This window comes from Myotis myotis, unplaced genomic scaffold (assembly GCF_014108235.1).
Source record: "Myotis myotis isolate mMyoMyo1 unplaced genomic scaffold, mMyoMyo1.p scaffold_m19_p_14, whole genome shotgun sequence".
NCBI classification, from domain to species: domain Eukaryota; kingdom Metazoa; phylum Chordata; class Mammalia; order Chiroptera; family Vespertilionidae; genus Myotis; species Myotis myotis.
In genome coordinates, this window is record NW_023416318.1 from 40,246,098 (window position 1) to 40,259,887 (window position 13,790).

A 13,790-nucleotide genomic window follows, 5' to 3' on the forward strand; every position below is an offset into this window, starting at 1 on the left:
GTCAACGACTAATTCTACATATATAGCACTATTCTTCAAAAAGAAGGTGAAATAGACATTTCCAGATAAACAAGACTGAGAGAACTTTTTGCTAGCAAACCTGCCTATTAATAAGTACTAAAGGAAAGTCCTTCAAGATAAAAGACAATACCAAATTCACCAAAAAAAAAAAAAAAAAAAAAGTAGAAGTAACAAGTGAGAAAATGTTTTTTCTCATTTAACATTTTTAGGAGACAAAGATTCTATAAAATAACACTTTTTGCTTGAATTTAAAACTTATCTAAATATTATACTTAAGACAACAGTAGCACAAAGGTAGCATAGAAAAAAGATTACAGAAAAGTTTCCATATTTTACTAGAATTAAGTCAGAATTATTCTGAAGTAGATTGTGGCAACTTAAACCACTAAGACTGCAACTCCAGAAATAAAAACTATGCCCCTCATCTTATAATGGGAGTTACTTCCCAATAAACCCATCCTAAATTGAAAATATTGAAATTGCATTTAATACATGTAACCTACTGAACATAGGTTAGCCTAGCTGGTTTCTACTGAATACATATCGCTTTTGCACCATTTTAAAGTCAAAACATCCTAAGTCAAACCATCTTAAGTTGGGGGTCATCTTATATATTTTTAAAAATATCAAGGCACTAGTGACGTCATGCCAAATGGCAAATTAAATTCTTTTCATTTTTTAAATCTTTCAGATTAAGATTCCAAAAGTCACCAAATGAGTCTTCTGATTTGGGTACATTCTGACAGTGTACTTAGTTAATCACTCTGATGACAGACTGCCAGGTCTGAATGCTGACTCTGTCATTTATTAGCTCTATATAGGCAACTTACTTAACCTCGCTTTCCCTCAGTTCCCTTACCTATATAAATGGAGACAACGATAGCACATACCTCGTAAGTTGGTGTGATGACTAAATGAATTAATAAAGGTAAAGATCTAACAACAATGAACTGGCCATAGATGATCAATAAATTCATATACCCTTCACATTGCTTAGTATTTTAATGTGTTTTCTGAACTTTATTAACTAATTCAAAGCTTTATTAGTCTAAAGTTATTATGCCTTGCCATTTGTCAAGTTAACCCTTGTTAGGTTTTTATGTTATTTGAAGATGTTTGTCCCTTTGTTATTTCACTTGATGTATTTCAAAAAAGGCAACTTGAACCACTATATTCACCATTATTTTTTTTAATGTCATCTCTTGCTTTATTTTATTTAAATTCTTTATTGTTGAAAGTAACCATTATTCTTTTTAGCTAAAGTCTTGAGATCTTTTTAAAGAGAGGAAAAACAGGCTAAATCTTACCAGAACTACATGAGATACATCACTCTTCTCAAACCTAATTCCTCTGTCCAAGTAGTGGCTATAGTTACCTAGGCTTCAGTATCTCCTGGCCCTAAACTACCAACAGGACTACTCATGTTGTCTGATATTGTCAGTAATCCTTTTCAAAAATAGCTTTTTCTCTCTGACTTAAAATACATATTAAGTAAAAAAAATGCATACCATATGTTAATTTATACAGAGCCTCAGATGTTACAAAACTGATTTCACTATCAATCAGAGGTAGGAATAAATCAAACAAAAAAAACTGGCAAAAGTACTAATTATTTGCCAAATATTTTTATTTCAGGGGGAAATGAGGACCAATACCTATGCAAGAAACTTTACATATATGATTTAATTTAATTCTAACAAACCTGGAAATAGGCCTTCTTATCCTAGTTTACGAGTAAAGAAACAAACATTTACCTAAGTTTAAAGTAACTTGCCCAAGGCCACAAATTTAAGCAAATACAGAGTCAGGACTCAGAAAGAACAGCAGGTTATTTTCTTGAGGTTAAAGCAGAGAAGATACTTTCTGAGATATTTATTAACTTATTTACAGTTAGAATACTAACTTAGGACAGTAGAAAAAAGTTTTAAAAACGGTTTAAAAAGTTGAAAGGTTTACCACTTCATTATAAAAGAATAAATGTCTCTTTACATGGATCTAAAATTCACACATCAACAAATGCCATATACAACTTTATAAGGTTTGTAGAGAAACCCAACAAACCAACCACTTACCTTTGGTGCATGCACACAGCCTGTCTGTGCCGGAGCAGTAAATGACAGAAACAAACATGTCCTGTTCCTCAGTGCCCTCCTTTTTGGGAGGCTCCACTTTGGCCAAAATTTCAAAGTTTGAAAGATCTAATATTTTTACATATCCTCCCTGAGTGGTTATTACCAGGTGTCCAAGAGTAGAAATATCAGACTTTTTTTCTCTCTCAATGCCATTTTTTGAGGTTAATTGCATTTCCTCAATAGGTTCCTCACAGTCATCCTCTCGATTATCCAATATATCTGGAGGAAGCAAAATGAGCGAGGTAATTGCGTCCTGGGGATCTTTGATATGTTGGACTTTTATTGGCTCCTCTTCTAAAGTCACTATCCGAGTGGCATAATTCATTTTATAAAGTATTAAATATCCACCACTAACATTCCTCTGCTCAGGCTGAATTATCAAAGGGGTCTGTACATCTGCTGGTGATTCGTGTTGGATTACACTAATATTTGCACCATTCACTACAGCAAGATTGGATTCCAGTTCGCCTTTCCGTCTATTACACAGCGCAGAATTTAATTTATTTAAATTATTCAAGGCCTCTACTTGATTTATTGCACTCAAGGATTCAACAGGGCATGTCCGCAGTCCTACCAACAAATGAATTCCATCAGCACAAGGAGTTATAGAGTCTATACAAAGATTCTCCTCCTCTGCAAACTTTGGCAGTCTCAAGCATTGAACCAAAGTCCCAGGCTTGGGAAACACAGAGTTCCACTTCTCAGAATCTGGAGAGGTAAGGTTGGCTGCTGCATCCGCAAATTGCTGAATGTAAGTCACGGGAGGATCCTGCAACAACATCTGCTCCTGACTATCCAGTTCCATTTCAATAATCTGTGGAACTGTAAAGCCGTCATCATGCAAGCTTTTACTCATTATACTGTTCATCTGTGAAAAGATTTTTCCTGCTTTCTCATCAGATTCCTTGATGCTATAAAGAAGCAAAATGGGTAAAGTCCTCCTTACCAGAGGAGAATTTAATTCTGAATTAGTGCAGGATTCATTGTCAGTTGACCCTTGTTCTGAAATACTTTCACCCTGAGTTCTGTTTAAACCATCCAGTGACCTGTGAGAATTACTACTAATGGGTGAGGTAGCAGGAGATTTATATGTTAATAAACCTCCAGCCAATAAACATGGAAAGGGAATGTTGTGTTGTTCCTGGTGCTTTTCCTTTGTCTTTTCACTCTTAGAGTTTGTTAAGCAAGAATTTGCCCCAAGTTCTTCAAGATCCTTAACGGTATCTTCAAGCACATTTGCAACAATTTCCCACTGAAGTTTTTCTGGCTGCTGGAGAATGCTGAGTGCTGTTATATCAAGGCTCATTTCCATGGCTTCCTTCTGTGATATATGCCCTGTGAAAAAGGAACAATATTCATTAGCAATGACCTTCTGAATGTAACTCAAAATCTCTAATGTGTTTTCATTAATTTTCATTTTTACTCATCTAGTCAATGCATTATCTATATACATAAAAGCCTAAGCGACTGAACAACAAAACAACCAGTCAACCAGTCGCTATGACGGGCACTGACCACCAGGGGGCAGATGCTCAATGCAGGAGCTGCCACCTGATGGTCAGTGCGCTCCCACATGGGGGGCACTGCTCAGCTGACCAATAGGTGCCAGATGCAGGACTCACAGCTGGCCACTGCAGCCCAGAAACCGCAGCAAAGCAGCAGCAAGCCTACCAACAGGCGTAGCAGGGCTGGGATGAGCAGGAGTGGCAGGCAGGAGCAGCAGGTGGCATTGGACTGCTGGTTTTGACCCAATCCCCACAGGCCACACTGAGGGACCCTCTAATATCAATATAATTAGCTAAGAAGATACATATTTTACTACAAATAAATGAGATACTTATAAATCTCAAAAGGAGGCAATACTAAAGTATTTGAACTAGAAGAATTTATTTCTATTACCAATGCTACCTTTAAATACTACATGAAGACAACATTCCCAACACTACTGAGGTATCACAGAGTCAAGAATATATGGTAAGCCCTAACCGGTTTGGCTCAGTGGATAGAGCATCAGCCTGTGGACTCAAGGGCCCCAGGTTCGATTCCGGTCAAGGGCATGTACCTTGGTTGCAGGCATATCCCCAGTGGGGAGTGTGCAGGAGGCAGCTGATGGATGTTTCTCTCTCATCAATGTTTCTAACTCTCTATCCCTCGCCCTTCCTCTCTGTAAAAAATCAATAAAATATATTTTTAAAAAAATATATGGTAATTTTTTTAGATATAGGGATGTCAAGTAAACAGAACTATAGTTTCTATAGAAGGAGTGAAAGATCAACCAAACATAGGTGAAAAAAATAAAGGTTAGAAAAGGTATAAGGACAGAGACCAAAGGTAGATATTAAAATTACAAAAATACCTACTGAGATCCTTAGACCCAGAGAAAAGAGCAAAACCATAGTATACAAAGAAAATGTTATAGATAGAATTTAAAAGTTTAAGAGTAGAAAAAGAAAAATTTAGTTCAAACACTTCAGTGTACAAAGGAAAAAACTGAAGGCCAAAGAGTTAAAGTGATTTGACAAGACCTAAGAACTATTTTGTAGAAGAGATCAAGCTCTAGCCAAGACTCCAGGTGACCAATGACCAGTTTATTATCTATCAAATTCAGAAAATGCAATAGTAGCCCTTTTCTGCTTTTGCAAAAGGACAACAAAGATGGGGATAAACATTATCAGCAGAAGACTAAACATTTTTAAATGAAATCTTTATAATTCGGGATCTAACTACACATTTGTACATCACTCATGGCATTTTCCTACATTTTTGTTGATTTTTTTTCATTTCTAAGAACTACCTCAAAATACAACTAAAGGTTAAACCAAAACCAGACCATTATTGTTTGGTGTCTTTAAGAAAGATTTCATGACAAACTAAATTTTAAAAAGAACTTGCTACTCTAAACTAACTATAACTTTTGACTACTATATAAAACCATGTCTCTTATAGAGAGATTTAACAAGTTATACATTCCTTAATTCATGAGACCTGACATCAGAGAAGAGCCAAAATGTAATAACAGTCACTTTTTAAAACACCCGCTACTTTCCAGGGATTATGCTTCACATATTTTTATCTTAATCCCAAAAACGCTAATTAACACATGTTAGCATCACTATTTTATATATTAGAAAATGCTATCAGACTATAATTAAGTGACAGGATATTAATTCTGACATAGTAAAACTATTTTGAGATGCACTATTAGCCTTGCCCATACTATAACTATATTAAATATGAAAAATACTGTTTTAATATTTCATAAGATAATGAATAAGGCAGCATGTAGTTGAAGCCTTAATGTCTATGATTTTATACCTAAAAATGTCTTTTCTATTCACCTGTTTTTACCTTAATTTAAATGTTACTTTTATTTAAAAAGAGGATACATTAAGCAAATAAATTGAACACATTATTAAGAGCTCAATGTCAACTCCCTGACATCTGGGACAAAATTTTGATAAAGCTGTCCCTTTACTTTATTTGGCTCAAGTAGGTACCATTTAAAGTTAAGTAGGAAACACTACGTACTACTAATTCAAGATCTCTGCTATAAACAGATCATCTAACATTTTTTACATACCTGTCACAGAATCTGATCTGGAATGCTCTTCACTATCTGAATCCTCCAGTAAATCATCACTTAAAAGACAAAGTAAAAATATAATTTGAATTTCAAAAAAATGTATACATGTGAGACAGGAAGAAAAAAAAGTACAATATTACAACAACCACTGCTTTACATCTAGAATATAAGCATCACAAAAACTATTAAAACTAACTTAATTTATGTATAAGTAGTCTGAGACCATAAGTGATTAAACAATGCTGATAAACTGCGGGCTTGATCCCCAGTGTGGGGTATGCAGGAGGCAGCTGATCAATGACTGTCCCTCATCACTGATTTTTCTCGCTCTCTCCCTCTTCCTTCCTCTCTGAAGTCAATAAAAATATTTTTAAAGGGGTCTTCTTTATGGAAAAAAATAGATCAAAAGTATGAATAAAATAGCAATAGATACTATCTATCAATAATAACTTTAATTGCAAATGATTAAATGTTCCAACCAAAAGACAAAGGGTGGTTGAATGGGTAACAAAACAAGACCCTACACATGCTGTCTGTAACAGACTCACTTTAGATCAAAAGACACATAGACTGAAAGTGAAGGGACAGAAAAGGATTTTTCATAAAAAGGAAACAATAAAAAGCTGGGATAGCAATACTTATACCACACAAAATAGATTTTAAAACAAAGACACAAAAAAGGACCCAGCAATTCCACTTCTGGATATTTATCCAAAAAACCCAAAATAGGAAATAGAAAAGCCATATGCATCCATATGTTCACTGCAACATTATTTACAATAGGCAAGATATGGAAGCAACCCAAGTGTCCATCAACAGATGAATGGATAAAGTGTTGCATATATACAATTTGACTCAGCCATAAAAAAAATCTTGCCATCTGCAACAACATGGATGGATCGAGAGAGTATTGTGCTGAATCAAGTAAGTCAGAGAAAAGGCAAATACTACATGATTTCACTTATATGTAGAATCTAAAAAGAAAAAATAAACAAGCAGAACAGAAACAGACTCATAGATGCAGAGAACATTTTGACAATTGCTAGATTGGGGGGTAGCAGGGGAAATGAAAAAGGAATTAATAAGTACAAATCAGTATTTACAGAACAGCTCTGGGGATGTAAAGTACAGCATAGAATGTAGTCAATAATATTGTAATAATTACCTAAGTTGTTAGATGGGCAGTAAACTTATGACTTTGTAAGTCATATACTAGTATATGTCTAATCACTGGGCTTTGCATCTGCAAGTAATATAATATTGTACATCAACTGTAATATTAAAAAATATATTTAAAATTAAAAATTAAAATTGAAGAAGAAAAGGGGGGAGGAGAGCTGCTAATACTTAAGGCAAGTTGAGTGGTTTGTGAAATCCTTCAATCTGCCTACTTGAGAATACTGCAGGTGTTGCTCTGTAATCCTAATCCAGTTCAGAGTTACAACTGCAGTTTCTTGGAAACAAATGAGTGAAATGAGATTATATTTTTATTCTCCTTCCCCACATAGATCAAATAAACCTATAGAAATCAGGAATCTGCCAGAAAAGCTCAATGGAAGAGAATCCAACACAGAATTTTTAACAAAATGTTTCTATAGCAATAATTTTGTTTCAAATCTTTGCTGGCTACTGATAAATTGTTTTAAATAACTAGGTCATCCTCTCTAGCCACAAGTTATGTCATTATTCATGAGGATGTCTATAATTTAAAGTGCTAATTAAAAAAAAAGGGGAAACTAAAACCATTTAACCATTTGGTTCAACAGCTTTATGAAAAGATTTAATAGAAGGTGAAATGCCGAAACCGGTTTGGCTCAGTGGATAGAGCGTCGGCCTGCGGACTGAAGGGTCCCGGGTTCGATCCCGGTCAAGGGCATGTACCTGGGTTGCGGGCACATCTCCAGTGGGGAGTGTGCAGGAGGCAGCTGATCGATGTTTCTCTCCCATCGATGTTTCTAACTCTCTATCTCTCTCCCTTCCTCTCTGTAAAAAATCAATAAAATATATTAAAAAAAAAAAAAAAGAAGGTGAAATTACAAGCCTAATCGAAGGGTTGTTTTGTTCATTATTTACACTATTTTCCAATGCAGCAATTATGTCCAATTAATGGCATAGGTTAATGTAGAAAATAAAGTATATTTTACAGACTATGGCATTTCTAAAAGAATTATACAGCTATTTCACATTTTAAACAAACATTTATTATCTAATTTGTTAACATAATAATTTTCTGCCTCTTTAATTAGAATTAAGAGAACATACAATTTAGGAAAATACTTAATGTCTATAAATACCAATAAAACAAATTCACATACCTATCTCCTTCCAATTTTGGTATATCTGAGCAACTAGAGGAGTCTTCTAGCCACGCTAAAGTTGGTCTCCTTGATTCAACTGTTGAGCTTGGTTCTCCTGACAGAATAAGCTGTTGTACAATAGCTGGATCATATGCATTAATTTCAAACTTTAAGTGCACCTAAACAATGAAAAGGCTAAGTTTACAGCTGCTTTTTTTCTCAATTACTAATCTATTACTTCAAAATTAAAATATACCTTCATAAGTTTGGAAACATCCCATATGCAGATCTTTCCTCGTTTCGTTGCAGCAGCTAGAAAATGGGGGCAGCTTCCCGACCCAAAGCAAGATATTCTGTCAGTTCCATCCGTACAAGGAAACTGTGCAGGACTTGTTGCGAGAGTGACTGACAATGGCACATTCTGTGTGTGCTCACCTTTCACAAAGGGGCAATTTGGGGAATGTCTCTCATGCTCAGACCTTTACATAAATGAACAGGAAAAAATTTAATGAATAACAAAGCAGTTAAATTTGCACATTAAATATCAGGATCATCTTTTCTTTTTGAAAAAACAAGTATTCCTTACCAAGATTCAAAAACCAAGTCATTCAACATCATCTAACATGTCTAACCAGAACTTCATAATAGCAGTTATTATACGCTTTAACTCAATACAAATACAGTCTCAGATGAAACTCAGAAATGCTACAGTATAATTTATGCTATATCAGCATACTGATTAAATTGCTTAAAGTCCTGATATTTCCTCATAATGGTTTCCTACATCTTTAAATGAATAACTACTTTGTATAGATTTAAAATTCTCCATATATGCAGAGTACAGTGACAACAGTTAATACTGCATTGTATATTTAAAATTTGCGAAGCCCTAGCCAGTTTGGCTGAGGGGATAAAACATTGGCCTGCTGACTAGAGGGTCCCAAGTTCAATTTCGATTCCAGTCGAAGGCACGTGCCCAAGTTGGGGGCTTGATCTCCAGTAGGGGGCGTGCAGGAGGCAAGCATCAATGATTCTCTCTTGTCAGTGATGTTTCTACAGCCCTCTCCCTTTCTCTCTAAAATCAATAAAATATATTTAAAAATAAATAAATATTTACAAAGAAGAACCCTGAGATGAAAAGCAAGGACCTACAACCATAACTCAGTTGGTTGGGCATCATCCCATGCACCAAAAGGTTCAATTCGGGGTCAGGGCAAATATCCAGGTTTCAGGTTGAAAACCCCAGTCAGGATGACTACAGGAAGCAACCAACTGATGTTTTTCTCATATCTTTGTCTGTCTGTCTGTCTGTCTGTCTGTCTCTCTCTCTCTCTCTCTCTCCCCCCCCATCTCCCTTCCTCTCTCTACAGAATCAATAAAAAATATATCCTTGGGTGAAGATTAAAAATATAAATTACAATAAAATTTATTAACATAAATCATAAGACCCTCATCTGTGGATTCCCCACTGACAGCCTGCCTTCAACAGATCACTATTAAACAGCTGAAGTTAATCATGCTCTTTTCATTTATTTGATCATAGTATCTTGGTTTTCAGAGTCTGACTCTATTCTTTGGCACTTTCAAGTACAGACTTTAGGCAGTGAAAGATCTTAGCGATACTGAATGCTAAGTGATGTGACAGAGCACAGACAGTGCTACCTCATCCTCCTAGGACAAGGGAAAAAATACCGATGGCAGAAAGACATGAATATTATTATATCTAGATTAGAAAAGCACAATTTAGAAACACACATATTGTGGAGAGTAGCTACAGCATTTGGACAGGTTCAACCCTCAGACTGATTTGTGGCAAAGCCACAAACAAGTCCCAGCTTGGAGGGCAAAGCCCCCCCAGCACAATTATAGCCAAAAGGCTATGACTGTAAGCTTGACCTTATAGTCCAACCCTACAGTCCTAGATAGCTAAGGAATGTGGGCTTCGGGGGGTACAGCAAGTGTTGCCTGAACGAAGCTTGATAAGAGTTCAGAGAATGACAACGACAGGAAAGAAGCAGAATTGAAATTTGCAAGAACACTGTAAACATCTTGCCCTTGTTTTGCTTTGTGTGATCTGACTATAAAATAAAGCTTCGGCTTACAGACTGTGTCACTGTTTCCTCATCTAAGCACAGTGATCCACCTGGTTCCAACTGTATTCTCTTGTCTGTTTTCCTTAATCCTTCACCGCCCCTCCTCGGGCTCACCCCTGGCCGTGCTGGACGCAGTCCAATATATAGTATTAATTTAGCTATTATGTCCAGAATAATCAAGACTCACCAAGGTTCATCAGTAGGTTCCCAACAAACAAGGCATACACTACAAGTAAAACACATGGCTCTATCATCTCCAGATGAGGCAGGCTGCAAATTTATAAAGAAAACACACAAGGTTAATCAACATTAAAATAACTTTTTAATAAAAACTTCCAAAAAAGTCAATAAATTTAGGTAAAATTCTTTATTGAAAAAAGAAAATTAGCCTCCACTATTAGGTTCAAGCAATACACTGAATCCCTAAATGTTTCTAAACTTGCTGCTTTATTTGAAAAATTGTGTTTCATCAGAAAATGACCATTAAATCAAACACAGAAGCACATAGATGATCTCAGATTTATTACTGACTAGAGGCCTGATGCACAAAATTCATGCAAGAGTAGGCCTTCCTTCCCCCAGCTGACGGCACCAGCTTCCCTCTGGCACCCGGAACCTGGGCTTCCCTCCGGCCATTGGCAGGCACCGGGACCTGGGCTTCCCTCGCAACCCCGGCTTCGTCCGAAAGAATGTCCGGTCTGATTAGTATATTACACTTTTATTATTATAAATTAGAGGCCCAATGCACGAAATTAGTGCATGGGAGGGGTGTCCCTCAGGCCAGCCTGCGCGCTCTCGCAATCCGGGACCCCTAACTCCTAACCGCCTGCCTGCTCACGCCTAACCACCCACCTGCTTGCTCCTTACCACTTGGCTCCCCACCCCTTACCACCCGCCTGCTTGCTCCTAACCACTTGGCTTGCCACTCCTTAGCGCTGCCAAGGAGGTGGGAGAGGCTCCCGCCACCACCACTGCACTCGCCAGCCATAAGCCCAGCTTCTGGCTGAGCAGCGCTCCCACTGTGGGAGCGCACTGACTCCTGCATTACAAGTCTGCCCCCTGGTGGTCAATGCATGTCATACTGACCAGTCGTTCTGGTCATTCTACCGTAATGGTCACTGGGCCTTTATATATATAAATTATACTACTGATTATATTACTAAAGTATTTGAAATATAGTTAAGTATAGAAAGAAAAAAACTAACAAGTTTATTATTACAAACTGAATCCCATACAACCATACAAGAAAGGGCAAGTAAAAATGAAATGCAAACTAGTGAACCTAATTCATGTAATATTCTTCAAGACACATGGGACTACATCCTACATGTAAATAAAATAACAAAACCTGAACTCAAACTTACCTCTAAAAACCAATGTTTTTATTTTTATCACTTACTCTAATTAGCACTTACTGTGTCTACAGGTGTAAATTTATTATATATTTTAGAAGATTAAGAATAATCAACCCTTAATACAGACAGAAGATTCTAGAAAACCTATGATTTCACCTCTTGGCTAATATGTAATATAATGAATAATAATTCAATAGGAAAAATATTAAGTTATCCCTTCCAAGAGGCTATTTTAGAAAATGCCACCAAATCCTATATAATGAAAGCCTAATATGCTAAGTGTCCAGTCGTCCAGTTGGCCGTTCAACCAATCAAAGCATAATATGCTAATGATATGCTAAGGACGCTCAAACACTCGCTATGACATGCACTGACCACCAGGGGGAAGACAGTCAATGGGTCGACCAGTCGCTATGACGTGTACTGACCACCAGGGGAGATGCTCTTACTGGTAGGTTAGCTTGCTGCTGGGGTCTGGCCGATCAGGACTGAGCGAGATGGTCCAGACACGCCCTGGAGCCTTCCTGCAGTCCCTTCCCAGCTGGCCAATCTCCTGCATCCTTTCCCAGCCCCAATCATGCACCGGTGGGGTCCCTCGGCCTGGCCTGCGCCCTCTCACAATCTGGGACCCCTTGGTGGATGTCAGAGAGTTGTTTTCAGCCTAATGGCAGAACGACTGGTCACTATGATGCACACTGACAACCAGGGCACAGACGCTCAATACAGGAGCTGCCCCTTAATGGTTAGTACGCTCCCACAGGGGGAGCGCCACTCAGCCAGAAGCTGAGCTGACGGCTGGCAAGCACAGTGGCAGTGGCAGGAACCTCTCCCGCCTCAACAGCAATGCTAAGGATGTCCAACTGACGGCTTAGGCCCTATCCCAGTGGGCCTAAGCCATCAGTCAGACATCCCCATAGGGCTCCTGAACTGCGAGAGGGTGCAGGCCGGGCTGAGGTACCACCTCCCTCTGAGTGTACTAATTTTGTGTACCAGGCTTCTAGTAGGAAGATAAAAAGTTAGGAAAAATGGTCCATATTTAATTCTTAATTTAAGAAAATAATTCAAGCGATTCTAATATTAGCCAGTCTCCAAATGAGTCTAACTAATAATCTGAAAAACTTTAAATAAAATATTCAAATATATATGACATTCTGAATTTTAGTTAACATATTCAGAAACACTTCAAGATAACTAAGAAATAATCACTCTGCAAATTCTTAATGATAGTAACTTCAATGTATTTCAAAGTTTCATTGAATTCTAAAATTAAATAAGCAAGTTTAATGAAAAACTTACATGTAAATGTTAGATATCTTAGATTCTTTAGCAGGGATAAAACAATGGCAAGCCGGTCTACACTGTACTCAGTAGAAGTAGTATATTTTTCCTATCTAAACCTATTTTTTCTTACCTTCCCTCTACTTTATTCAATGAAACTCTCCATAATGTCCCATTCTCATGTCTTTTTGTCACACTAATCCTTACAATGTACACATGCCTCTTTTCCTGCATAAAGCTATGACTATTTTCCTTGACTAATTATTCCTCTTTCTGTCCAATGTCTTAATCAATTTTTCAATACTTTATGTATTCAGGTTGCATTTTACTACACATAATGTTGCTACTATAATTATCTAGTATATGGGTAATTTTTATCCTAAATAAAATTAGGTAAGAATGTGTTGCTTTTATTGAATTACCCTAAATACTTATTTCTGTTATGCATACATAAGTCAAAAAGTGAAAATAAATACACATCCAAAGAAAACAGATTTTAAAAAGCATATCTGAAGAATATTGCCTACTTTCTAAAAGAAAATAGTTATGTAGCATTAACTCAGTTGTTAGTTACTTTTAACAAATGTTTTTTCTTTTCGTGCACAATACATGACATAATACTAGCCAGTCAATATTATGATCAAAGGAATAAGAAAAACACGCACATAAAGGCATACACATAAACACACAGGGTACACAAAGTAAGTTTTTGAAAAAGTTTTTTTAAAACAAAAAACTGGGTTTTTTTATAATATTTTTTACCTGATGATAGAATCCAGCTTGAGCCATGGGATCTGGTTGTGCCCATCTATAGCCTACATGAGGCCATGATGTAAATGTCTCCCGTCTGTTAGCTTCACTATACATTAATGATCTAAAATAAACATACTTTATGTAATCGAAGTTAGGCCTCAAATGATATTGACACTCCTATTTCACACCAATGAAAAAACTTTACTAGATTATCAACAAAAACTTGTAATAGTCTAATAACCACTTTCAAATTTGTATTTTAAACTAAAAATGATCTC

General features: G+C 36.7%; 1 protein-coding gene across 15 annotated transcripts in view; it reads right to left on the minus strand.

The window, feature by feature from the left end:
* Nucleotides 1-13,790, minus strand: part of BIRC6 (baculoviral IAP repeat containing 6) — a 176,415-nt gene that overhangs the window by 132,550 nt on the left and 30,075 nt on the right. For 12 of the 15 annotated variants that reach the window (XR_004971887.1, XM_036334918.1, XM_036334915.1 and 9 more), the window contains exons 5-10: nucleotides 13,522-13,633; nucleotides 10,314-10,396; nucleotides 8,290-8,512; nucleotides 8,052-8,212; nucleotides 5,734-5,792; nucleotides 2,094-3,488 (exon numbers count right to left, since the gene is read on the minus strand). Coding sequence is in view for 14 of the 15 variants with exons in the window: in XM_036334918.1 (XP_036190811.1) it covers nucleotides 2,094-3,488; nucleotides 5,734-5,792; nucleotides 8,052-8,212; nucleotides 8,290-8,512; nucleotides 10,314-10,396; nucleotides 13,522-13,633 (2,033 nt within the window). In the remaining variant the exon portion in view is untranslated. Of the gene's footprint in view, nucleotides 1-2,093; nucleotides 3,489-5,733; nucleotides 5,793-6,901; nucleotides 7,573-8,051; nucleotides 8,213-8,289; nucleotides 8,513-10,313; nucleotides 10,397-13,521; nucleotides 13,634-13,790 lie in introns of those variants that run through there. The other 3 variants (XM_036334920.1, XM_036334921.1, XM_036334922.1) reach the window with 3 other exon arrangements.